A 25,285-nucleotide genomic window follows, 5' to 3' on the forward strand; every position below is an offset into this window, starting at 1 on the left:
GAAGAGAAAAACTCTCTAGCGCCCTCTGTAAAAGAAAATGGCAGCCTCCATAGAGAGGGCCAGGAATATGGTGAATAAAGCACACAGAAGGTTGAGAACCAATGAACTGAACCTTACGAGCAGCAAACGGAGTTGTCCACTAGGGATGGGACGATAATCATTATTAGTGTTTATCGTGATAAAAACACTCACAATAATCGTATCTTGGAGATCTAAATTTATCGTGAAATTGTCCTCCATCATGCACTGGGATCAATTCACCTTTTATTTGCCGAGCTGCATATATCTGGTACCATTTAGACCCTCTATAATTGGTAAAAACGAACCTGGAAATGACATACTTTATAGTCTTTTTTTTTCACTCTCTACCAAATCACTTTGCCAAAAAATAGCCGATATACAAACTTGGAGATCTGCTTTTTTTGGGCAAACGTTACGCCCCAGGATAATGGATGTTGGGCATATCGTAAATCGCAATGTCTTTGGTCACAATAATCGTGACATGACATTTTCATATGGTCCCATCCCTATTCTCCACTCTCTGTCTGAGTGACTGGGCTCCTCCTGCATACCTCTGTTCTCTTGAAAGACCACTCATGTCTACAAAGAAAACCTGAAAGCCCTGTAGCAGCTTATCATCCAGACGGCCTGTGGAGTAGAGCCTGAGGGATGTGTGAATCTGTGTCTAATAATAGTATCTAATGTTCTGGGATCTGTAAAGGGAGAAAAGAGGAGGGTCTGTCTTGTTTATTTAACTGTCCATCTGAACGGTGAGTCTATGCGTTATTACAGTATATAACCACTTGAACCCTAGCACTCTTATACTCGCCCTCTTTTGGGCCCTTTTAGATATTACTTTCGGCAAGGATGTTTGGTGTAGAGAGCATGCATGTCTAGAGTAGAGAGTTATCTTATGCATCTGCGTAAAGGGCTTTGCACACAGATGCGTTTTTTTTTTTCGCACGGAGAAAACAGACAATTGATTTTTTTTTAAAGAAAACAATGATTCTCTATGACCTCATGCACACTGGCTCCGAATTTGCTATGCGTCAGGTGGCTGCGGCAGTGCGTTTATTTCCCAATCGAACCCAGTTCGATTTGTGCGCCTTGACGCATGTGGTAAAAACTCATTGACTCCTTTTATAACTCTTTTTCGCATCCGCAGTGTGGATTCCGCACAGCCTTGCACACCAAATCCAATGCGTTTTAATCATGCAGCAAACGGAAAAAACGCAATGGTTGAAAATCGAGCCTGTGTGCAAACTCAAAGCCCTTAACGTTCTGTTCATTTACCGACATGAAACTTGGAGAGGAGAGAACACACGTTACCTTTATGTTTCCACATGTCTACAGGTTGTAAACATTGGATTGAAAACTGGTTTGACATGAGGGAGACAGGCCTTTGCGTTTTTAGCGGAGCCCTCCACAACTAGCACAATAGGCAGGGCAAAGCGTGTAAAAACCTGATTAAAGGGTGCACCAAACTTTTCTCAATTGATTCTTATGTATTTTTTCCTGTAGAATCCATTTCCGCAATATACATTTTTATATCGCGCATAATTAATGAGATAATTAGCATTTTTGACGAATTATGCTAATTATCTCACTAATTATGCACAATACAACAATATACTTTGCAGAAATGGATTCCACGGGAAGAATTACATAAAGATCAACTGAGAAAAGTGTGGTAAAGCCTTTTATCAATTTTTGATGAATTCTTTCCCGTTCTTTCTGCCCATGTGTCAAATTATTTGTAACATGGTGGAAATGACAGGACAAACCCTATTTAAAAAATGATGAAAGGGTTTACCAAACTTTTCTCTGTTGATTCTTATGTATTTTTTCCTGTAGAATCCATTTCTGCAATATACATTTTTGTATTGTGCATCATTAATGAGTTAATTAGCATATTTGAAGCATATTTGACATATGAGGGGAAATAACACGAAAAACCTATAACAATTTGATAAAAGAGTTTAACAAACTTTTCTCAGTTGATCCTTATGTATTTTTTCCTGTGGAATCCATTTCTGCAATATACATTTTTGTATTGTGTATCGTTAATGAGTTAATTAGCATATTTGACATAAGAGCGGAAATAACAGGAAAAACCTACAAGAAATTCATAAAAGGCTTTAACAAACCTTTCTCAGTTGATCCTTGATGTATTTTTCCCTGTACAATCCATTTCTGCTATGTACATGTTTGTATTGTGCATATTTAAGGAGATAATTTGCATATTTGACACATGGGCTTTAATAATTGTATAATAAATATGCGTATGGATAATTTGGCTGTATACGCAGACAAAATTATGCAATTAGGCCACAGAATATTTATATTTGATCAAAATGAATCTATTTTTATATCCCTAGTGGAGGACCCCCGCCACTGCAGCGCACATAAAATGTTGTAACTCGGGCTAGGAGCGACCGGGAGAGCCGGGGCCGGTACCCACGCGTCCGCCTCGGCGGCGCGGAGACAGCCCTGCATAGAGTCACCTAGCGGCCGACCGCCGCCACTGCAGCCCGCTAAAAAGCTCATAACTCAGCCCCCCCTGCAAACAGTTTCCACCAAGCCTGAGCAGAAAACCTCCCAGGAAATCAAAGTGCGGGGAGGAAGCTGATGATGAGAGCAACGATGAGAGCCTGGAAAGTCAAAGAAGGAAACCAAAGAGTCAACCTGCTAAAAAGAGGCGGAAAATAAAAGATGCTACATCCTCTGAAAATGAATCTATATGTACTTCAGAAATGCCTTCTTCCAAATCAGAGTCTGACACTGAGTTTGTACTCAGCAGTGATCCAGATGCATCAGATAGAGAGAGCGAATACTCAGATGACTTTTAACCAGTAAGACTCCCTAATCGGGAGATAAGTGACCGTCAGGTCACCCCGGTCACTGGGGCTGAGTTACGGGCTTTTTAGCGGGTTTCAGTGGCGGCGGTCTGCCGCTAGGTGGCGCTCTACGCAGGGCTGTCTCCGCACCGCCGAGGCGGACGCGTGGGTACCGGCCCCTGGCTCTCCTGGTCGCTCCTAGACCGAGTTACAGCATTTTATGTGCGCTGCAGTGGCGGGGGTCCTCCACTAGGGATATAAAAATAGATTCATTTTGATCAAATATAAATATTCTGTGGCCTAATTGCATAATTTTGTCTGCCTACAGCCAAATTATCCATACGCATATTTATTATACAATTATTAAAGCCCATGTGTCAAATATGCAAATTATCTCATTAAATATGCACAATACAAAAATGTACATAGCAGAAATGGATTGTACAGGAAAAAATACATAAGGATCAACTGAGAAAAGTTTGTTAAAGCCTTTTATGAATTTGTTATAGGTTTTTCCTGTTATTTCCGCTCATATGTCAACTATGCTAATTAACTCATTAACGATACACAATACAAAAATGTATATTGCAGAAATGGATTCCACAGGAAAAAATACATAAGGATCAACTGAGAAAAGTTTGTTAAACCCTTTTATCAAATTGTTATAGGTTTTTCGTGTTATTTCCCCTCATATGTCAAATATGCTTCAAATATGCTAATTAACTCATTAATGATGCACAATACAAAAATGTATATTGCAGAAATGGATTCTACAGGAAAAAATACATAAGAATCAACAGAGAAAAGTTTGGTAAACCCTTTTATCATTTTTTAAATAGGGTTTGTCCTGTCATTTCCACCCATGTTACAAATAATTTGACACATGGGCAGAAAGAACGGGAAAGAATTCATCAAAAATTGATAAAAGGGTTTACCACACTTTTCTCAGTTGATCTTTATGTAATTCTTCCCGTAGAATCCATTTCTGCAAAGTATATTGTTGTATTGTGCATAATTAATGAGATAATTAGCATAATTAGTCAAACATGCTAATTATATCATTAATTATGCGCGATATAAAAATGTATATTGCAGAAATGGATTCTACAGGAAAAAATACATAAGAATCAATTGAGAAAAGTTTGGTGCACCCTTTAATCAGGTTTTTACACGCTTTGCCCTGCCTACAATGAGGTAGGGACACGGGTTGCTTTTCAACCCAACTGAATACATGTTCTAATTTGTCCTTTTGATTTGACGTTCAGCTACTAGTCACACAACCCAAACTAAATGTACAACTGTAGATGCCACCCGTCACGCTCCCATCCCTCTCCAGCTCAATCACCTCAAAGCAGGCTCATTAACAGAAGCGTAATGAGCAAGGCCTTAACGAGCTTAACGAGTGCCTAACGAGATGTCGTGTCTGGCATTACAGTGGCGTCTGGTCATGCCTCGTCAGGCATGCAGAGCAAACGAGGTGCCAACTGCCAGATGTTCTTTCTTTCTTCTTGTTTTTTTGTTTGTTTTTACTTTAATTTACACAAGGGCGAATGAGATTTAAACATGTCAAATTTGGCAGCAGTTTAGCCTTACATATTGTACGTATTTGTGCTGATTTCTATGGTTCTTTTATGGTTTTTATATGCACAAAATCCAGGTATTGTGTGTGTGTGTGTGTGTGTGTGTGTGTGTGTGTGTGTGTGTGTGTGTGTGTGTGTGTGTGTGTGTGTGTGTGTGTGTGTGTGTGTGTGTGTGTGTGTGTGTCTGTGTCTGTGTCTGTGTGTGTGTGTGTGTGTGTCATATAGTAAATATTAACTCTAGGCTTAATTAGAACTTAAGAAGAGAAGTTGTTCTCTCAAGCAGCGAACTGCAACCAAGATGTCAGAATGTTCCACCACTTTATACAAACTCCGACCTTGAGTGCAAAATTTACTTTTTTACACACACACACACACACACACACACACACACACACACACACACACACACACACACACACACACACACACATTTTGGAGTTATGAAGTGAACCCAACTTTGACACATAGTTCTTGGTTTAAAAAAATAAATAAACAACCAACCAAATAAAAGGGCTCAGCGAGGAAGACCACAGACAGCCCAGCAGGCAAAACAAGTGTCTGAAACGTGAACAGCTACGCGTGGCACCCTGGAACACACAGAACAAGAGGGAGGAATGGAGCGAAAGAGAAATGGAGCCCAGAGCAAAGAAAATTTAGGAGAAATGGAGGCTATAGGAATGGAGACGGGAGTGTCTCAATGTTTTGTTTTGTTTTTCTCCACCGCTAAAATATTTTATTTGAATGCGGGAGTTATGAAAAATATATATTTCAAAACATGTTCAAAAAGATTTTCATGAATGCAGTTAATTAATTTCTTTAATAAATGAAATAAAAACCGAAGAAATTACATAAATTAGAAAACAAATATTTAAGAAGTGGTGAAAATAGCCAATGTACAAGCTCACAATGCAATGCTTTGCGTCGCGTTTGTGAGCTTGTAGATCTGCTGTTTTCACTGTTTGGGTCGGCAGCAAACGTCTAATTTCTCATTTGGGTCTTGACCTGAAAAGTTTGAGAACCACTGCTGTAGGCTGAATATAGCAACCTTTCAAGACGGGACCTGTCTTGAAAGGTAAAAACCCCTAAAGGGGTTCCCGTCCTAAACGGGTTAAAAGAATATTAACCACACATTAAAGAGGTGGTGCCATAGTTTTGTACTTTTTCTGTTTTTCATGTGTCTAGGAGGTTGACAGTACTTCATTAGACCCCCTGGTGTGGTTGTTATGAGCAATTATGCATTCTCTTTTTATTTGGGTTTTTAGCTGGAGGATGCCACCTGCTGGGTCAGACGTGCCGTTCCAAAAACACCCATACTTATTACATCATAGAATCAACCCCTCCCCTAATTACCATTCATCCAACACATGTGGGTGTGGCTAACTTCAGTTGGGTCACCACCCACCATGACAACCACGCATACCAATGAACTGGTGGGTGTGGCCACATAAAAACATCATTTTAACTCTTTCTGTACACTTTTTTGGAAATATTCTTCCTCCTAGTATAATCATAATAGCAGATAATCATGTTTTATAGGGGGGGAAATCATGGCACCCCATCTTTAAGCACACTGGTGTTCCTATGTGTTCCCACCCAGTTGTGTACCTGTTGTCAGAGTACCCGCTGTTGTGTGTGTGTCCACTTTGTTTTTCTGTGTCAGTGTGTGTCTGTGTGCATGCGCACACAGGTTTGAGCGTGTGTGCGTGCGTGCGTGCGTGCGTGCGTGCGTGCGTGCATGCGTGCATGCGTGTCTGGCTGTGTGCGTATTTGAAGCTGAACAAACACAGCTCGTTTCCACTTTGATTGTGCTCACAGTGTCAAGCAGCCAGTCTGTAATTAGCACACAAACACACAGCCATCTGTCCAAATACCCTGCATCAAAAACAACCACGCAGTTCCTCTACTGTCACTTCATCCAACTCTCTCTCTCTCTCTCTCTCTCTCTCTCTCTCTTTCTGACAGAAAGACTGCACTCGGTCGAGGTGCCAACTTGCATCTTGCCCATGTACTGTATGGCCTACTTGTGCGCCAGCAGGGCGCGCCTTGTTATTTATATCAGGTCGCACTTGTTCATGGTGACGTCACCAAGAATGCTGGTCCCTCATTGGCTGTTGATGGTGACGTCACCAGGAATGTTGGTCCCTGATTGGCTACGGGTGTAAAGACAAACAGAGGACACTACAGCTACACCGAACGCAGTACTTGCGCACTCTGCTGGCGCAAGTAATTACGTTTATGTCAAATATGTAAATCTTTACCCCTAAGATACAGTATATCATGAGAAAAACTGGAGAGAATATCAGTTTCCATTATAGAATTATTATATCCACCTGTTTCCACGAGAATTTACTGTAGCATTATCTGTGGGACACTTCCGGTTAACAGCAGACATACAAGCTCACGTTGCGTCGCAGATGCAACCGTTGTGAGCTTGTAGATCATTCTCGGCTGCAACGCCGCAAACTGCTGCACACCTTCTGCGCAATGCACGACGGGACGTGGGAAGGTTGTGGATAGAATTATAGAATCATTATATTAATTAATTCCATTATAGATTGAACATATCGGTAACACTGGCTATGCATCCTATGTCTATGATGCATAATAAACATACTTTTGTTTTTAAACATTTGTTTTGGGGCTTTTATGCCTTTATTGATAGGACGCACCATAAGAACCCCACAACCTTTTCGTAGATTCCATATAGTGTCATCGTTTGACAGCACAATCATCAGTGTATTTGGGATTCATGTCAATTTGTGTTTTCAGATATTTAACCACTTGAGCCGTTATTACCTAATAAACTTGACCTTTTACTCTGTACTTAGTCTGCTCTTTTTCCCCGCTACAAAAAATCTCTTTGCTGAAAATAGCCGATCTACAAGCTCACATCGCCTCGCCGCGTTGTGAGCTTGTAGATCTGCTATTTTTGGCTACAGTTCTCAGAATAAGGACATTAGGGTTCAAGTTGTTGGGGGTTAGGCTTAGGGTGGACCCCCTGTTGAAGACCTCTGGCCTAACATGTATTCAGTGCGGTAGCCTCCATGAACGCAGCAAAGCTAGCCATCTTATTACCGACAGAGCCAACAAGATGAACAGCATCCCAATAAATGTAACCAGTCATTTGTCTTTCTGGAAATGTTTTCCACTGCTCTGTGGTTTCCAAGAAGTCGTCTTCTTCTTTTTAATCAGCTACTGTTTCAGAGCAAACCTTTTGTTAAAAGAACAAAAATGAAACTCAACCGTTTGTATTATGCAGAATACAAAGCAATGGCTCCCTCTTATGGTGCGGCTTGTTTTGATGTGGCTCTGTAGGCACTTAATAAACTGTTCTGGATTTATTAATGTGTTAAATCCTCAACAGCTGGCAGTCAATTGAAAAATCACACCTGGTGTGAATTGAGCGGTGCGGAGTTAATTTCATTCAGCGTCCCGCAAAGCTTGGAAAATGTGACCCTCCCTGGGCGCACAACAAACATTGAGCGTTTTGTGCCAAGATGTAGGCCAGATGTAGGCCACGCTTCTGAGCCCGGACAGTTGGAGCTCCTTCCAGGAGCCCATCTCAAAAACAGGAAGCAGCGTGTAACAGTGCTAGAGTTGTATGAGATAAGCGCCTTTCGGATGGGAGGCGGATGACGTGCCCTAGTAATTCATTTTCAATGAGAGGTGGGCGATTATTTGGGATGCTCTGAGAAGTTGAGGGGCGGAAAGCCAAGTGAGCCTGTGAAATTCTTGCGCGCGTGCTTGTTCATGCACGCGCTCGCGGGCGGCAAGAGCTGGATTGTGGTCATCACCTTGTCCCTTTCATGTCCATATATGGAGAATATGCCCATAATGATAATGCCCCTATATAATATATAATGCGCCTGATGCTATGCAGACACATTGATGTTATAACACAACACACCATGTTTGGGAGTAGGTGCATCAGGAACTCCTTATTTGGTTATGGGTGAGTCATTGTGACATCAGCGTGATGTCACAATGGCTGACCTTCCAGTCCTCCCTCAAATATAGGATGTCAAACAATCTATGCCATTTCAATGTGGCCATAATCAGCTGGTGAACATCTTACTTTTGCAGGAATAGTCCCATTTGTTTGATGTCAAACATGGACGCTCAGAAGGTTGTGCAGACTCATGAGCAACAATCTATGATCTACACATGTGGAGAATGCCACACTGACAATGAAATCAAGGCCCGTGATCCCATCCGATGCAGAGAATGTGGCTACAGAATTATGTACAAGAAGAGAACAAAGCGATTGGTGGTTTTTGATGCACGGTGAAGAGGAAAGCAGTGCTGTTGATTGTGTTCATTTTTGTTGTGTGCTATTTTTGTAGCTTCTGATAATATGAATAAACATCAAGACTACTCCATCAAGAAAATTGACCTCTGGATTTTGGACGAAAAATTACTATGATGAAAGCAGCCAAGTCCTTCTGTGTGGGGTTTGCATGTTCTCCCCGTGTCCGCTAGGGTAGGTACCCTCCCAAAAAAACAATCCTTGTCTCTACACAACCCTAGTCTCTACATTGCCTCAACGCCTGATGGAGGGGAAAGAAACTGGTTGGAACTCTTCCTTCCAAACGCTACGTCCTACTGGGGAAACTTCCCCCCCTGTCAGGTGATAAGAAGCGGCTTGCTCACTCCTCATGCATTGAAGGGAGCATGAGCTCAGTTCGGGGCTCTCCCCAGGTTGGCAGCAGGAGAGTAGCGCCCAGGATTACAGCTTAGGCAATTGATACTGGGTGAATTGGGTTAGAGAATCGTGGGATAAAAAAAACAATAAATACAAAAGCAGACTACATTTTTGTCTCTTATGATGGGTGAAAATATATAATTATAAACAAGAAAGTAGAATAATCTATCCCTGTGATGTCAGAGTGCCTATGCCATATCTACTTATGGCGACGACTCCACATTTGGGCAAAGTTGCAGTCCGATCACAGCCCATCAACTTCCATTATGAAGCTAAATTTAATGTTATGTTGTGTGACGTCAGGAATGTGATAAACCTATATATAAGATGCAGGGATGGTTTCACATGTACGGCGTTTCGCTTGCCAGGCGAATGTGCATTCAAAGTTCATCACCATGCCAGTAGATGGTGGTAGGCACCAGGTTCCCTCTCCTTTCTCCAACCCAGTCGCTCCCCTCACACATGGAGGCACGGACAAGGCTAACAGATGCTCCGCAGTGTGCTCCATCGCTGGAACCGGCCAGGAGGAGTCTGAAACCAACTCTGAGGCTACAGCTGCAGCTTACCCCATAAGCACTGTATCCAAGGAAGGTGGTAAGAGGGCTCAATACCTGTTGCAGATCAATCGACAACGTATCCAGGCAGCGTCTGCCAACTCTGGGGAGGCAGAGCTACTGGGCCTGGGGGTATCCGTGTACGACCAGCGTGTTCTGGAGCGGGGCGTGTTGCAGCAGGTCGACCAAGCCATTCGGGAGGCAAGCAAAGCTAAGGCTGAGAAGGAGTACCGGTCTGTACTGGCTGATGTTCAGTCTGTCACCGCAGCTCTAAAACAAATCGACAATATCATAGAGCAACTGACTCCCTACGCCGCCTCCAGCGCGGACATCAGCAGGAAGATCGAGTCTGACAAGCAAAAGAGAGAGAGTAAGGAAAAACAGCTGGAGAAGATCTGGGCTAAACAGCGGAGGCTACAGTCTCTTCTGGGAGGGGGCGATGCCACCATGAGGGTCGAGGCTGAGCCTTCGGCTGAGGAGGAACCGGGGCCGTCCGCACTGTGTAGTATGCTCGTGCCAGCTCAGGAAAGCAAGTGGGAAGAGCTTATCCGGACAGGCCACATGACGCCATTTGGAACGCAAATCCCTCATAAGGTGGACAAGAATGAGCGCAAAAAAGCAATGATGTTGGAGAAATCTGCCTTTGACCATTACCTGGAAAACCAGGCCAAGTTGGCCAAAGACAGGAAGAGACTGGCATCTCTGAAAAGTAAGAAACATACAGGGTTTAGCCCCGACGAAGAGGGCACGGAAAGGAGTAACATAACACTCGCCTCCCCCAAGGATAAAACGCTAACAAACCATTTGGGCAAGCTCCAGATAAATTCCCTGAAAGCCCACCCTAAGGCCCGACCCAAGGTTGAGCCACAGCTGGCTAAACCCAGGAGAAAGGACTGTGTTACAGAGGAGACAGACAGCGAGGGGTCTGAGCATCTATACAGTGACGAGGGCATAGATCCTGACCGGGAGGCAAGAAAAAACATTGACGAGGAGGTCTTTAGGGGGTATGATGAAAAATATACAGACGATGGCAATTTGAATGACTACAAACAAAGAATAAGGACATGGAGAAGACAGCGTCTCCAAGAGCGAGAGGACAAGAGGGAAAGAGGTGAAGAAGAGATGGATGAGAGTGACACAGAGTTTGACAAGGGATTCAAAGTGCCTGGCCGGATATGGAATAAGCTATTCAAGTACCAGCAGACTGGTGTGCGGTGGTTATGGGAACTCCACTGTCAGCAGGCAGGCGGCATTGTGGGAGATGAGATGGGATTGGGTAAAACCATCCAGGTCATCGGCTTCCTGGCTGGCCTGAGCTACAGCAAAGTGAGGTCCAGAGCATCCAACTACACGTATGAAGGTCTGGGTCCTACAGTCATAGTGTGCCCGGCTACGGTCATGCACCAGTGGGTGAAGGAGTTCCACACTTGGTGGCCTCTGTTCAGAGTGTCCGTCTTGCACAAAACCGGCTCCTACACTGGCAAAATGGAGAACCTGATAACTGAGGTAGCAGCATGTCATGGTATCCTCATCACCTCGTACTCGGCAGTGAGGCTCATGGAGGATTCCTTAAAGCGTTACAACTGGCACTATGTTATATTGGACGAGGGCCACAAGATCAAGAACCCGCATGCTGCAGTCACCACCGCCTGCAAACAGTTCTGTACCCCCCACAGGTTAATTTTGTCAGGCTCTCCAGTGCAGAACAACTTGACAGAGCTGTGGTCTCTGTTTGACTTCATCTTCCCAGGCAAGCTGGGCACTCTATCTGTCTTCATGGAGATGTTTTCTGTGCCCATCACCATGGGAGGCTATAGCAACGCTTCAGAAGTGCAGGTCCAGACGGCGTACAAATGTGCATGCGTGCTGAGGGACACCATTAACCCCTACCTGCTCAGACGGGTGAAAGCAGATGTCAAAGCCAACCTCTCATTGCCGGACAAAAGCGAACAGGTCCTGTTTTGCAGATTGACAGAAGAACAGCGGCAGGTGTATCAGAGATTCTTGGATTCCAAAGAAGTCTACCAAATACTGGAGGGAGACATGCAGTTGTTAAAAGGCTTGATAGCGATGCGTAAGATCTGCAACCATCCAGACCTCTTCACTGGGGGCCTGCAGCACACTAGGGACATACCCAAGAACCAGCTGTCCAAAGAGGAACACTTTGGCTATTGGAAACGCTCTGGCAAACTGATGGTGGTGGAGTCACTGCTGCGACTCTGGTTCAAACAAGGGCAACGAGTGCTGCTCTTCACTCAGTCCAGAAAGATGTTGGATATCTTTGAGGGTTTTGTGAGGGAAAACAACTACTCCTACCTGAAAATGGATGGCACCACTGGCATAGCCTCCCGGCAGCCGCTTATCAATCGCTACAATGAGGACACCTCAATTTTCATCTTCCTGTTGACGACAAGAGTTGGAGGTCTGGGTATTAACCTCACTGGAGCCAACAGAGTCATCATATATGACCCAGACTGGAACCCGAGCACCGACGCTCAGGCACAAGAGCGTGCATGGAGGATTGGTCAGAAGCAACAAGTGACCATATATAGACTCTTGACCGCAGGGACCATTGAAGAGAAGATATACCACAGGCAAATCTTCAAACAGTTCCTGACCAACCGGGTGCTGAAGGATCCCAAACAAAGACGTTTCTTTAAATCCAATGATTTCTACGAGCTCTTCACTCTGGACAGCCCAGATGAAACTGGGGAAACAGAGACGAGTGTCATATTCACTGGGACAGGATCAGAGATCCTGGTGCCAAAGAAACCAGAGAGGCTGCTGTCACCACATGGGGCCTGCGATTATGCTTGGAAACACTCCTCAGCCAACCAAAAGGATGCCTCTCCGGTGGACAGGCACTCCTTAACCAATCACATTCCCACACCGAGAGGTGGGAACACTGACTTGTGTGCAGGTGAGAACAGTGCAGATATGGAGCTCGATATTCCACAGCGCATGGGAGAGAAATACAGAAACCGCACACAAACAAGCAGGCACTTTCGCTTGGTCTCACCTGACAGAAGCAGAGAGACTAATCTAAGCAGCCCTCAGAAGCACGGGGAAAAGAGGCACTGTGACCAAACTGACGCAAGCGGACGCAGGAAGAGAAAGCACAAGCGATCCTGTGATGCTCTCTTGGAGGGTCAACCTATCTCACACTTGGTGAAAAGGAGGATGTTTAAGAGAGAGGAGGATGACAACAACCAGGACCAGAAGAAGAGCGATGACTATGTCCTAGCGAAGCTCTTTGAGAAATCCAATATCCACAGCGTGATGAAGCATGACACCATCATGGAGGCCTCCAACCCGGACTATGTTCTGGTAGAAGCAGAGGCTAATAGAGTTGCCAAAGACGCCCTAAGAGCACTCAAGGGCTCGCAGCGAAAGCGCTGCCTTCCCTACGACAGCTTTCCTCTGCCCCGGTTTGGCCAAAGAATTACTCCCTCGTCGGCGCCCTCTGCTACGGCTGCCCCTGCCCCAGACAACTCAAAGCACACCACTATTTTAAAGACGATTAAACCTGGTGCGGGGTCTTATTTTAGCGGGGAAGAGGCAAAAGACGGAGCCCCGCTCTCCTCCTCCTCTCTGCTGGCTACGATGAGAGCCCGCAGTCACCTGGGCACGCCTGCCTCCAGCCGAGCAGTGGTGGAGGAGGAGGAGGAGGAGGAGTATGGGGGTGGAGCTACACGCTCCACAGAGCATGTTGGGCTGCTCATGGACCTGCGTGACTTTGTGGCCTTCCGGGCCCGCGTGGTCGGACAGGCCAGCACCCAGGAGGTGCTGGAGTACTTCACGCCCAGGCTGAGCAAGGAGCAGACGCCGGTGTTCAGGGAACTGCTCAGGAGCATCTGTGACTTCCACAGAACTGCTGGGCAGGAGGGCATATGGAGACTAAAAGAGAACTACCGCTGAGTGGAGAAATTATTAATTCTTGATATACCTGTAAACCAAATGGGGCCTCGAGGTTTTATGGCTGAAATACCTTTGGTTGTCCTTTCTGTTTTTAGGGCGTAAAGTTGTGCTGTATCTGTTCCCTTACTAGTCTAGTAAATCTAGGGGAAAAATACACTCATTTTCTTTCTGGGTATTCTCCTCCTGTATACAAAGTCGATGGGAGCCCAACTTGATTTGGCCACTGTGGGTATTTGCAGCGAGCAGATTATGGTCGATTTTTTTATCCTGGCTAGTAGACCTAATTTCCTAACAGAATCAGTTGAAATACTAAATAATACAATTTTGTCCAACCTCTGCCTTAATTTTACCTGACTATACCCCAAAAAAATGATTTTCAGGTTGCAACATGGTATGACGAAGTATAAACTAGAAATACTGTTCTTATGAAACAGTGTGGGCTCACTGCGAGACCATACTGGTCTCTAGCCAACGTGTTGTTACTATGTATATCAGGTCGCACTTGTTGGTGATAATGTCACCTAGAATGCTGCTCCTCATTGGCTAAGGGCCCTGCCTTTGTACTGTCGGTAATCTTTTTGAGGAGAATGAGCTTGACCTACACAGATTTGATAAAATGGTCTCGCCTTTCAGCGAGCCCACAATTAGCCATTATTGATAAAAAAAATCTCACCCAGTGTGATGTTGAGTGGTGCCTTTTATGAATGACCTTCATTAAACGTCCTGCGAAGCTTGGCCAATGCCAGCTTTGAGGGACAGACATACATAAGAGGTCCAAAGAGGGAGCAGCATGGAGGTTCACCCTGGACTTCACCTTACTCATCCCATAGAGTATGACATTTCTGGGCCCTTCTTCAATGAGTGAATAAAGGTCAACAGGAAGACAGGGAATCTTGCTAATGTGGTCCAGATCACTCGTCATACCTCCTGTCTGTCATGGCTCCTCCTAAGGCCACAATCTACACTACCAGAGGTTTAGTGCAAAACATTTGTTTGCATTCATGCAAGCTTTCCCCAGAATAGGTATTCTGATAAAGGTTTCTAGCCTGATTTCAGACTCAGCTGACGCTTGAGTCTGACATTGTGCCCCGTCTGAACGATTTCTGGGGAGGGACTTTTGTGCGAGCGAGTGATCGCAACGCACCGTGATTGCGACGCACGGTCGCAGGGTGTGTGTGTGTGTGTCTGTCTGTCTGTGCAGTGACTGCTTCCACACAGAACTGCGACCATGAACATGTAATCAACATTAACAGCTTGGTGAAATCAGCGTGCACGCGTGTGTGCCTGCCTGCCTGGTGTGTGAACTTCCTGAAATGTAATCGTTTCAACTGCTGCGCGGATTGGATATTCGTTAGACCTACCCCCCGCGCTCATTAGAGGAGCCACAATTTTGGATCGGGAAACTAGAGAAACAGGCCACTCTGAGAGTGGGCGGGGTCTATGGGCTGAAACCAGGCTAAAAGGTTTCTGCACTCTCTGTCTGTATTTCTGTCTGTAATCCATGTGTCTTTCTCTCCCCCTTTATGTCCATATATGGAGATCCTTGAACTCTCCCAAAAACTAGTCCATACATCCCTAAACTCTCTCAAGTTGCTGCGTCTGTGACATCATAGACTGACAAAAGATACATGGTACTAAGATGTCATCCTTTTATGCCCATGCATGGATATCCATCCCTGACCTCTCCCAAGTTGCTGTGTCATACATGACTGCCGTCATGGCCCGATCCAACCTCCACTTAGGTCAATGATGTTTTAGATCAGAATGATTCTATGGAAAAGTGTTGCTTAATGAAATATAACTAGATAAATGATGTTCTACTTTATATAGAACAACTGCGCAAATCAACATTGCTATAGCATGCATAGCAACGGTTCGTGTGGCGTGTGACATCAGATCAGGAATCTGCTTAGCCTATATAAGATGTAGGGATGGTTTTCTTATGTGAAAACACTGGTGTTGGAAATAAATATACACCCTCCTGAAACTGTCCCTTAAGCGTGCACAACAGCCTTACCCGTGATCATGGAGGATTACCGTAAAATGCTAGAACAGCGTGAAACACAAGAGCTGGAGGCTCCGGGAGGAGTCGCAACAGCTCAGGTCTACACCCATTTGCTTTCTTTGTATTTGGTGGTCAACGACGTGACCAGCGCCGGTCATCTCTGGGAGCGGATTCCTCACGAAAAGATGAAATCAAACGCCGAGTTAAAGGCGGTCTGGGCTGTCGGCCAACACATGGCTCAGCGGGACTTTCCAGCGGTCTACGCTGCGATCGCAGCTTTCCAGTGGTCCGAAAACATCAAGCCAGTGATGGAGGCTCTGCGGGAGAACACGCGGAGACGCGCCTATGCTCTGGTGGCCCAGGCGTACACCTCGATTGCAGCGGAGGACCTCGCGGCCCTGGTGGGCTACTCCGTGGAGGATGCGGTCAAAGGCGTGGTGAGCCAGGGCTGGCAGGAAGACCCCGACACCAGGATGGTAATGCCCAAGAAACCAAGTCCACCTCCGGTCTCACTGGTCCTGAGCGAAGAGCAATTGACCAGGCTCACTGACTACGTGTCTTTCCTGGAGAACTGATAACCCCACCTCCACTAGCACCAACTCCTCCATCCTCTTTCTTCTGCCTGAAGGGGACAGCACAGGGTGGATTTGTTGACAAGTTCAGACCCTACCTACTGTGATGAGAATCTCCCTACTGGATACGCACGCTACACACAACAAACAGTACACATGCATGATATACAGTTACAGAATACTGTACTGTATCGCCCATGCAGTGGTACAGTGTTAGCTTGTGGGCTTGTAAACATTCCACTAAATTCTTCCTTTAGACATTAGCAAATTGATGTTTTATGTGAGAATAATAGAGAAGAGAAACCGGGGAGAGAGAGATGGGGGTGAACCAACTTGAGTTCTTTCTTTTTTTTTAGCTAGCTAGCTGATGTTGAGCACTTAACCTGCTTAGAGTCAGTCAGCATATCATTCCACTGTTTGCCAGACCCATGAAATGGGTAGGCCTACATAAGCAAATGTCGGTCCGGGTTTTCTATATAAAGGGTATATATGATGATGACATGATGATGACATGCCTACAAAAGGCATGATGTCATAAATGATGATGACAGACAGGGGGTCTGGCACAACCAGGTTGACCTGGTCTAGTTAATATAAAATTGACCAAAGCCCACAACACTCAACTCAAACGACGTCCCAGTTCTGCAAAACCATTAGGATATCCTCCCCGGGAGTTCAAAGCCATGGTGGAGAGTTCAAAGCACCTGCTGTTGTACTGAAGCCAGCACCTGCAAGGCTTACCGGCTTATCGTAAAAGAAAGACTTTCCAATCTTTAACCCAGCAAAAGTGCCCCCAAAGCTATCCTCCATGCCTCCAATAAGTGCCCGGGCCAAGCCGCTGAGGACAAGAGGGCCATATTGCCCTCCATTCAGGAGCCAGTAGTCCAGCGGCAGATGCGTCAATTCCTTCTCCATGATGGAAAATGGCATCTCCATGAATTATGAAGCAGAGGGCCATGGAGAGCATTTAAGACTGTTCCAGATTTTTTTTTCTTCTTTTTTTTACTTTAATCCAGCGCATTGGAAACTAGACTGCACTCTGTCGAGGTGCCAACTTGTGCCTTGTGCACTCGTGGCCATATATGTGTGAACCTGCAGAGCGCGCAAGTATTGCGATCGGTGCTGGGTATATGATGACACTTGTTTGGTTGGTGGTGATGTCACCGCGAACGCTGCTCCCTCATTTGCTAAAGGCTCTCCCTTTGTACTGTCAGCCACATAGCCTACATACAGACAGAGGTCAGCCGGATAAACACAGAGTGCAGTACCTGCACGCTCTTCTGGTGCACGTAATAAAAACCGTTTCAGCTTCACCCAACTGATGACTATTCAGATGGTTATGATGAGCACACGAGGGAGAGCAGTTAGAGGTTGTTTGCTCACTAGGCGTGACACTTCGACACTATGGGGTTATGTATGACCTGATTACAGATGGCCTCTATAGCGCTCACTATGCTATGGCCACCCTGTTGTTGCCTTATTAGGGCCCTAAGGCATGACGAACAGACGATATGTGACATACTGGATTAGTTCCTTTGCCACCTGGGAGGTGCCACTGAAAATCCTAGCCATGAAGGGCTTAAGCCCATAGAAGACGATTGCTGGCTCCTGCAAGATTTACCAAAGCTGCCTTTGTTTGATTCTGATGTGTGACATCCAGTTGCTAAATTAAATTCAAAGTAAATTGTATATTTAATAATAGTGCAGACTATGTGACAACTGTGCAAGAAACAAGACCAAAAAAAATCATCATATATCATATAAGTACAGTTACAAGGTATAGATATTATAAATCATAAGTTAACTGCAAGGTAGATCAAAGAAACTCAGTTGGGCTAATTGAGTGTCTCCAGTCTATGACGTCTGTCATCTATGACGTATCTATGACGTATTACTCCATGTATGGGCATGATTAAGCTTGATCCGACTGCCCTTCGCTTCAGTTATAATAACATGTAAGCTATTGAAAACAAAATTGGGTACTACGCACACAATCATTTCTGACCGTTCCAGTGGTTTGTGAGATCTGCCTCTGACAGCCATGTAACCATTATCAACAAGTCATGCTTCTTTATAAGAAGGCATTGTCAAATATTGTTTTATGCGAGGGGGGAAAAAGTGTATAAGAGCAAGAGTTTAGGCTAATCTGTAATCTGTGAGTAATAGTTGGCGAAAATTCTACTCAAGTAAAAGCAGAAGGAAAGGGCTTCTCGATTACTGTAATGAAAGTTCTTAATTAGTGTGGTTGCTATAGGCAACACATTATATTGTTCTGGGCCAGAGATTCTTTTGCCAGAAAAGTGAACCTGCTTTTTGTTAACATTTTGCATAACAGAAAAGTGTTGTAGGCCTACAGATGTGCTGTTTCAAGTTTTCAGGCTTTACTGCTCTTCCTGAAAACATCCAGCTGCAAATGCATTTTTTCCCACCGGTTTCTTTCCCTGTTTTTCCTTTCTAATTTTTATGGAGAATGGAGGCAAGAAACCAATCCATTCCCATTGAAAAGCAGAATCCACCTTCATATGTAGATTCTGCTTTTCAATGGGAATGGATTGGATTTACAAGCTCAATGTTCTGCCAATCCACTGGAAAGCTACACTCTTGGCACATCTGTAATATAAATGGTAAGACGGAATTCAGTTCCCAGTGGATTCATTCCGCGCGACTCACGTCAGTCCAACTACCCCTTGCAATTTCTCAGAATTGCACTATTCTAGTTAGTAATATGTTTCTTTCCACCCCCTGCAAATGAAGTGGTTGTTGACTCAGTATGAAATGAATGTGCACCATGACACTGGATGAAGCTGCAGAAGAGTCCTTTTAGCTTTCAGAGGAACAGTTAAATAAATAGGGCAGATACAGATACAGACTCCTGTGCAGAACATGGAACGGAAACAAAATTCATGTTGAAGATGGCACAGTGTGGCTCAGCAGGATGGGATGTTACTGTAATTAATACACTGCCACATGCATGCACCCATGCACGCATGCACGCACACACACACACACACACACACACGCACAAATACACACACATGTGCGTGCAAAGCAACAAAGGTAGACACACAGACAAACACGACAGAATAAAGGCACGTGGATATGCCTGCGTTCTACACTTAAATTCAGTCACATCTAAATCAGCATGATGAAAAATGCTTATTGCAGATTCATAGGTAAATAAAATACGCACACACGCATGAAGAAATTATCCAACGTGGCATCTACTATATATCTCTCTCTCTCTCTCTCTCTCACACCGTTCCCTCCAGGGACGCCCACAGAGGAATTAGTGTAATTAAGTCATCAGGCGTGGCGGGATTCTGTTAAGAATTCATAGTTACCGTCCTAGTGATTTTGCATTACGGTGTCTGCATGCATGTTGTCTGTGTGAATTAATTCATCAACATCTTGATCCACTCCCTCCCCCCTCCCCTCATCCACCTTCACACAGGTGAGACATCGCTATAAGCCCCCATGGGTGATCTGCACAGAAAAAATGTACTTCTACACCACTACATTTCGGATCTAAATATTGTAATTTTACTCCTCTATGTTCATTTGAAAACTTTAGTTACTAGTTACTTAGCAGATATTATTTATGATATTACAAAACATACATTAAACACTTTAGCCCTATTTTATACAAATGTTATTTATTTATTTGAAAATAGCAGACCTACAAGCTCACAACGTGCTGCATCGTGACCCGTTGTGAGCTTGTAGATCTGCTATTTTCAATCATTTTGTACTTACTTTTGGTACTTTAAGTACATTTTGATGCCAACACTTTTGTAATTTTACTCAAGTACTTTGTGAATTCCAGACTTTTACTTGTAACAGAGTATGTACATTGCGCCAACGAGACTTTTCCGGCGGTTTATGGGTCGATCGTGTTGGAGGCCCTGCGGGAGAGAACACGTGGAGGCGCGTATGCTCTGGTGGCCCAGGCGTACACCTCGATTGCAGCAGACACGCACGCACACGCACACACACACACACACACACACACACACACACACACACACACACACACACACACACACTGTGTCCTCGGGTAAACGACAGTTCTGTTTGCGGAGTTCAACTACTTTACCTTCACTTTTGAAATGCACGGTGGTTATTACCGCGACTACGTTGGAAGTCAATTGGACTCGTTGGACCCTCGCTGCTGCACCTTATTTTGTCTCACAAAGTGCAACCCCAGTCAGCCAGCAACCGTTTCAATGGTAGAGTAAACATTGCATAGACAATGCTTATTATGGCTGCTTTTCTTTTCTTTTTTTCTTTTTTTTTCTTCTGCAGAAAAATGCAGCAATGTAAACTTTGTTGAGTGAAAGAGTCTGAAGACGCCTGCGTGGCAAATAAACTGAGACAGAGAGCTGGTATAGGCTCACGGTATAAACCATTTGAATGGATCTCTTTCAAAAACACATACTGTAAATGTGGAACATAAATCTCTTCGTTAGGGCTATCAGTTATTTATCTTAGCAGTTATGCTATTGATTACTGACTGCTACGATCAAAGATCGACTTTCCCATTTGCCTACCACCCTATATTACGACTTTCTTACCATTTAATGTGCTTGCACGGTGTCCATCATGCACAACGCACAAGCTGCAGTAATCTGTGACGGAAAAAAAACTGAGCTACATATGTCCTAGGCCAGAGCTACAAGCTAGGGAATTAGCACAACATGGTAGGGTGCGGACTGACAGGGAAATGAATCAGAGAAACGGGCTGTTTCTTCCATGGCTTAACATTGGAGTGAAAGGAGAATCGGTTTCCTGCTTCCAGCCTAACCCGGAAGTATAACAAACTGAAACTGGGCACAACTGGGCCGCTGATTTGTTGACATTTTTACCAAATAGGTGCTCGGTCAAATTGTTTTCTTAGATTGCCTACAATTTCTATCCATTTGATGTATTGATGTTGATGTACTGATGTATGTAAATCGCTCTGGATTAAGAGCGTCTGCTAAATGCCTAAATTGTAATTGTAAATTGATCGGTAATATTTTTTGGGATTCTTTTCAATTAACTCGTCAAACTCGGCTCTGGCACTTTGGACAGCCTTTATAACTCGCCAACTCGTCACGTGGCAGACGGTGAGTTAATTGAACCAAGAGTTTTTTATTGTATGTAAAGAATTTAACAGATCAATTAGTTTGATCATTAACCACTTCCGCCTGTTTCTAAACTAATATTTATATAAAATAGAACGGTGTCACACTGAAATATCTGATCTACCTGCATTGTGGACGATCAGCTATTGTTGAAAACATTTCATTTTAGTTAAATTGACTTTTTATTCTTTTATAATCACTTAAATCAATTCGTTCAATTACCTGTTGCACCCCTATAACCAACCATTTGAATAAAACACATGTGTGGGTGGTACACAAAGTTCTATAATACTTTGTATGAGATTCATAATACGCCTCAAACTCCCAGTCTATATAGCCTTCAGTTCAGTACCCCTGCAGTTTTCAGGTGGGTGTATTTTGCTATTTGACAGGCATCCTGCTTATAAATGCTCTGTTATTTTTGCATAGTGACCTTCTCCACCCAAACTGTTCTCCTGCTCTTGACTTAAGACTTTGTCACTTGCTTCACCTGACTGTGTGTTTGCAGCATCAGCATCTCTCTGACAGTCTGTTGCATTATAAGTAGCTGTCTCCACACTTAGGAGTTGCACCAGGTAAACTGCTAAAATGCTGTCAGTTTATCCCCTCAAATTTCTCTCTTGGTGGAAGCAGGACTTGCCCCCGTGAACAACAGTGGCTTCAGTTGGGAGACCGTGTCACCGGACACAGGGATGTCGTGTCAATTCAATAAATTGTACTTGGACACAAGTTACTTTTTTTCCCCTCAGGGGGAGGCAATATAGAAACCAGGATTCCATGTACTCAAGTACTGTACTTGAGTTTTGAGGTATTTCCAATTTCCAATACTTTTACTCCACTACATCTCAGATCCAAATATTGTACTTTTACTCTACATTTATTTGAAAACGCTAGTTAGGCTACTACTTTGCAGGTGTAAATTATAACATTAAAACATGTTATGTCTTATTTTATACATAGGACATTTGAAAATAGCTATTTTCAAACATTTTGTACTTTTACCTTTGGTACTTTGGTACACTTTGCTACCAATACTTCCGTACTTTTACTCATGGACATTTTGAATTCCAGACTTTTACTTGTAACAGAGTATTTCTGCATAGCAGTATTGATACTTTTACTTAAAAGTAAAAACATTGAGTACTTTTTCCACCACTGCTCCTTCTTTCTTAGTCATTCCACTTCCCCTTATTCACCCTACTTCCTTTGATTTCATTTCCTCCCCTCTCTCCTGCTCCCCCCCCCCCCCCCCCCCCCCCACACACACACACACACATACCCACACACACACCCTGTGGTAATTGATAGCGAGAGGTGCTGTTATTTCATCCAAAGGGCCCAGTAAACAAAATCGTCTCTGACAGAAGCAATATGGAAATCTCAGGGAACCGGGCAGCGAGTTATGGTCAGTGTCAGGGAGTGTGCGTGTGTGTGTGCCTGCGTGCGTGCGTGCGTGCATACAGACATACACGCACGGACGCACGCATGCATGCATGCATGCACGTACATTATTGCGTGCATGTCTGTATACACATGCGTGTGCGCAACTCCGGGTGTGATCCTCGCCGTTCCGCGTAATAAACTTTAAACAGGGCTAGCCATTACCTGAGGGCGGTGGGGGGGGGGGGGGGGGGGGGCTAGTGTGTGTGTGTGTGTGTGTGTGTGTGACAGTGTGAGTTGGAGGAGGGGGGAAGAGGGAGGGAGGGGATCAAGGCCAAATTGACATCAAATGGTCTAAATTAGCCCCACTTGTCTCCATTGATTTACAGTGGGCCAGTAAATTGCATCTGTTGCGGGATTGGAGGGGAGGGGAGGGGAGGTCTGTCTGTCGTGCCTGGAGGCTTCTCCAGGTCTGACTGACCTCTGGCGACTGCTTTTTGCTGCGTCAGGAGAGGAGAGGAGAGGCCACCACCGCAGCGCTGCAATCAACTGGTGTGCACACGGCTGTGTGTGGATTCACACTTTCACCAGCATCGGCAATAGGTTCTATGCACAGCAGCCATATTGGAAATAGTGTTGATTTCGTCTACTAAAACAATGACGATTTTCTTTTTCCGTCAACCACCTTTTTTCACAGACGAAAACGAAACAAAAAAAACAACATGAAAACTAAGCTATGATGACTAAATGTATCGACAACATACTGTATATGGAGTTGGCCAAAACATCTACATCTGACCTCACAGACTCCAGATATAGCTGCCCTGTTCTGACATCACAATGATGACTCGACCAGCTCAACAGAAGGAAATAAAAAGACCTGCATTCTCTGGATATTTCATATTCAACCAACGCTCTTGAGAATCTCCAACTCTACCTTCAAGAACTCTGCAGCATAGGACATTGGACAGCAGGACACATACCTCTTCAGGATTCTCAGTCTGATGATAACCAGTGTGGTTATTACTTGCAAATGAATTACGTCCTTGTCCCTTTTATGCCCATATTTGGAGATCCCTGATGTCATCAATATTAACCATTTATTGTCTAGTCGGCGCCCTGGCCAACTCGGGAACAATGTAAATAGGGAATGAATGCCCCGCCCTTTAATCCAAACCCCATTATACCTGTTGTCATCTCATCTCATCTCATCTGTTTGTGTGTATCCATTTATGGCCATATATGGAGATATCTGTCTGTCTACGTCCATTTTATCCCCATACTGTATATGGAGATCTCTGTAGGACCCATTTTGTCAGTCTCTGTTGTTTCAGCGTGACCTCTCTCTTTAGGGTGAGGTCGCTTCTCGCCCTTAGGGAGTCTTGCTGGTACTGTACCTGTAGGTGTCGTGTTTCACCTCAGCAATCTATCTCCAAGGTGTTAAGGTCTATAGTCTAGTGCAAGGGTCTTCAACAGGGGGTCCGGGACTCCTAGGGGGTCCTCAGAGTTACTTCAGAGGGTCCTCCAAATCTTTGTGTGATAGAAACATTTTTCTCCTTTTTTATAACCACTTGGACCTTAGCATATTCTGAGAACATTAGCCAAAAATAGCAGATCTACAAGCTCACAACGCCTCGCAGCGCGAGGCGTTGTGAGCTTGTAGATCGTCTATTTTCGGCAAGAGGTTTGGTGTAGAGGGGGAAAAGAGCAGAGTAAGTACAGTGAAAGGTCAATTTTATTAAGTATTGACGGTTCAAGTGGTTAAATATTTGAAAACACAAATTGACATGAATCCAAAATACACCAATGATTGTGCTGTCAAACGATGAAACTATGAATCTATGAAAAGGTGGTGGGGGTCCCTGCTTCATCTCTCGCTCAACTAAGGGGTCCTTGGCCTGAAAACGTTGAAGACCCCTGTTATTGTAACTCCCTGAGTGATGAACAGGTGAATCTCAATGACGGCTGATTGGATGCACAGCTTTGGTATAAGAGTGTAAATAAATGTACCACTTTTTTTTGGTGGGGTTTTGTTTTTGTGGCAGCGCAAACAGATTGTGACAGCTGGTAAATAAAATGCTCTCTGAGCTGGGCTTTTGGTCAACCAACACAAATTACAGAGACCAAAGACTTCAGTATCAAAGACACATTCATTCTTTACTTAAAAGTCAGAGTGCCCTGCTCTTGTTTTGTTTTGTTTTATGTAAACCGCCAAGGACGCTGGGGAGACAGGGTACGCTGGAGAGAGAGACACTGGTGGGATTTGATTCTAGACTAGTTAGACTATAATTCATGCCTGCTTGGATGACGGTGCTTTATTGCTCGACAATGATGCATATTTTCAACTCTCGCCAACACTTTATTTCAGTTGAAAATACAAGATTTTCATTGAACGGAGCTTGTCAAAGGTGTACCCAAGAGTGTATTTTGGATTCATGTTAATGTGTGTTTTCAGATATTTAACCACTTGAATGGTCACTTAGCGCCGGTCGACTCCTAGATCGACTATGTTATTATGGACGTCCCTGCCGATCGACTTTAATCGACTTTTATATAAAAGCATTGTTTAAGCTTTTATTTGGGTTAATAGACGGAGCAAATCGGTTTCCTTACC

General features: G+C 44.3%; 3 protein-coding genes across 3 annotated transcripts; all 3 read left to right on the top strand.

Annotated features, from left to right (window-relative positions):
• Positions 1–8,528: 8,528 nt before the first annotated feature.
• Positions 8,529–8,705, top strand: LOC308295121 (DNA-directed RNA polymerases I, II, and III subunit RPABC4-like; the record flags this gene model as incomplete). The annotated part of the gene is made up of 1 exon (XM_080738099.1): positions 8,529–8,705. The coding sequence occupies one exon, from the start codon at positions 8,529–8,531 to the stop codon at positions 8,703–8,705; it is 177 nt and encodes a 58-aa protein (XP_080594225.1).
• An 809-nt stretch (positions 8,706–9,514) lies between these two features.
• On the top strand, positions 9,515–13,591 carry LOC308295692 (DNA excision repair protein ERCC-6-like; the record flags this gene model as incomplete). The annotated part of the gene is made up of 1 exon (XM_080738741.1): positions 9,515–13,591. One exon carries the CDS (start codon positions 9,515–9,517, stop codon positions 13,589–13,591), a length of 4,077 nt encoding a protein of 1,358 aa, XP_080594867.1.
• A 1,705-nt stretch (positions 13,592–15,296) lies between these two features.
• Positions 15,297–16,171, top strand: LOC308295694 (COP9 signalosome complex subunit 8-like; the record flags this gene model as incomplete). The annotated part of the gene is made up of 2 exons (XM_080738743.1): positions 15,297–15,333; positions 15,603–16,171. The coding sequence occupies 2 exons, from the start codon at positions 15,297–15,299 to the stop codon at positions 16,169–16,171; spliced, it is 606 nt and encodes a 201-aa protein (XP_080594869.1).
• Between the last annotated feature and the right edge of the window lie 9,114 nt (positions 16,172–25,285).

Source organism: Nannobrachium achirus, assembly GCF_963921795.1.
Source record: "Nannobrachium achirus genome assembly, chromosome: 12".
Taxonomy (NCBI): domain Eukaryota; kingdom Metazoa; phylum Chordata; class Actinopteri; order Myctophiformes; family Myctophidae; genus Nannobrachium; species Nannobrachium achirus.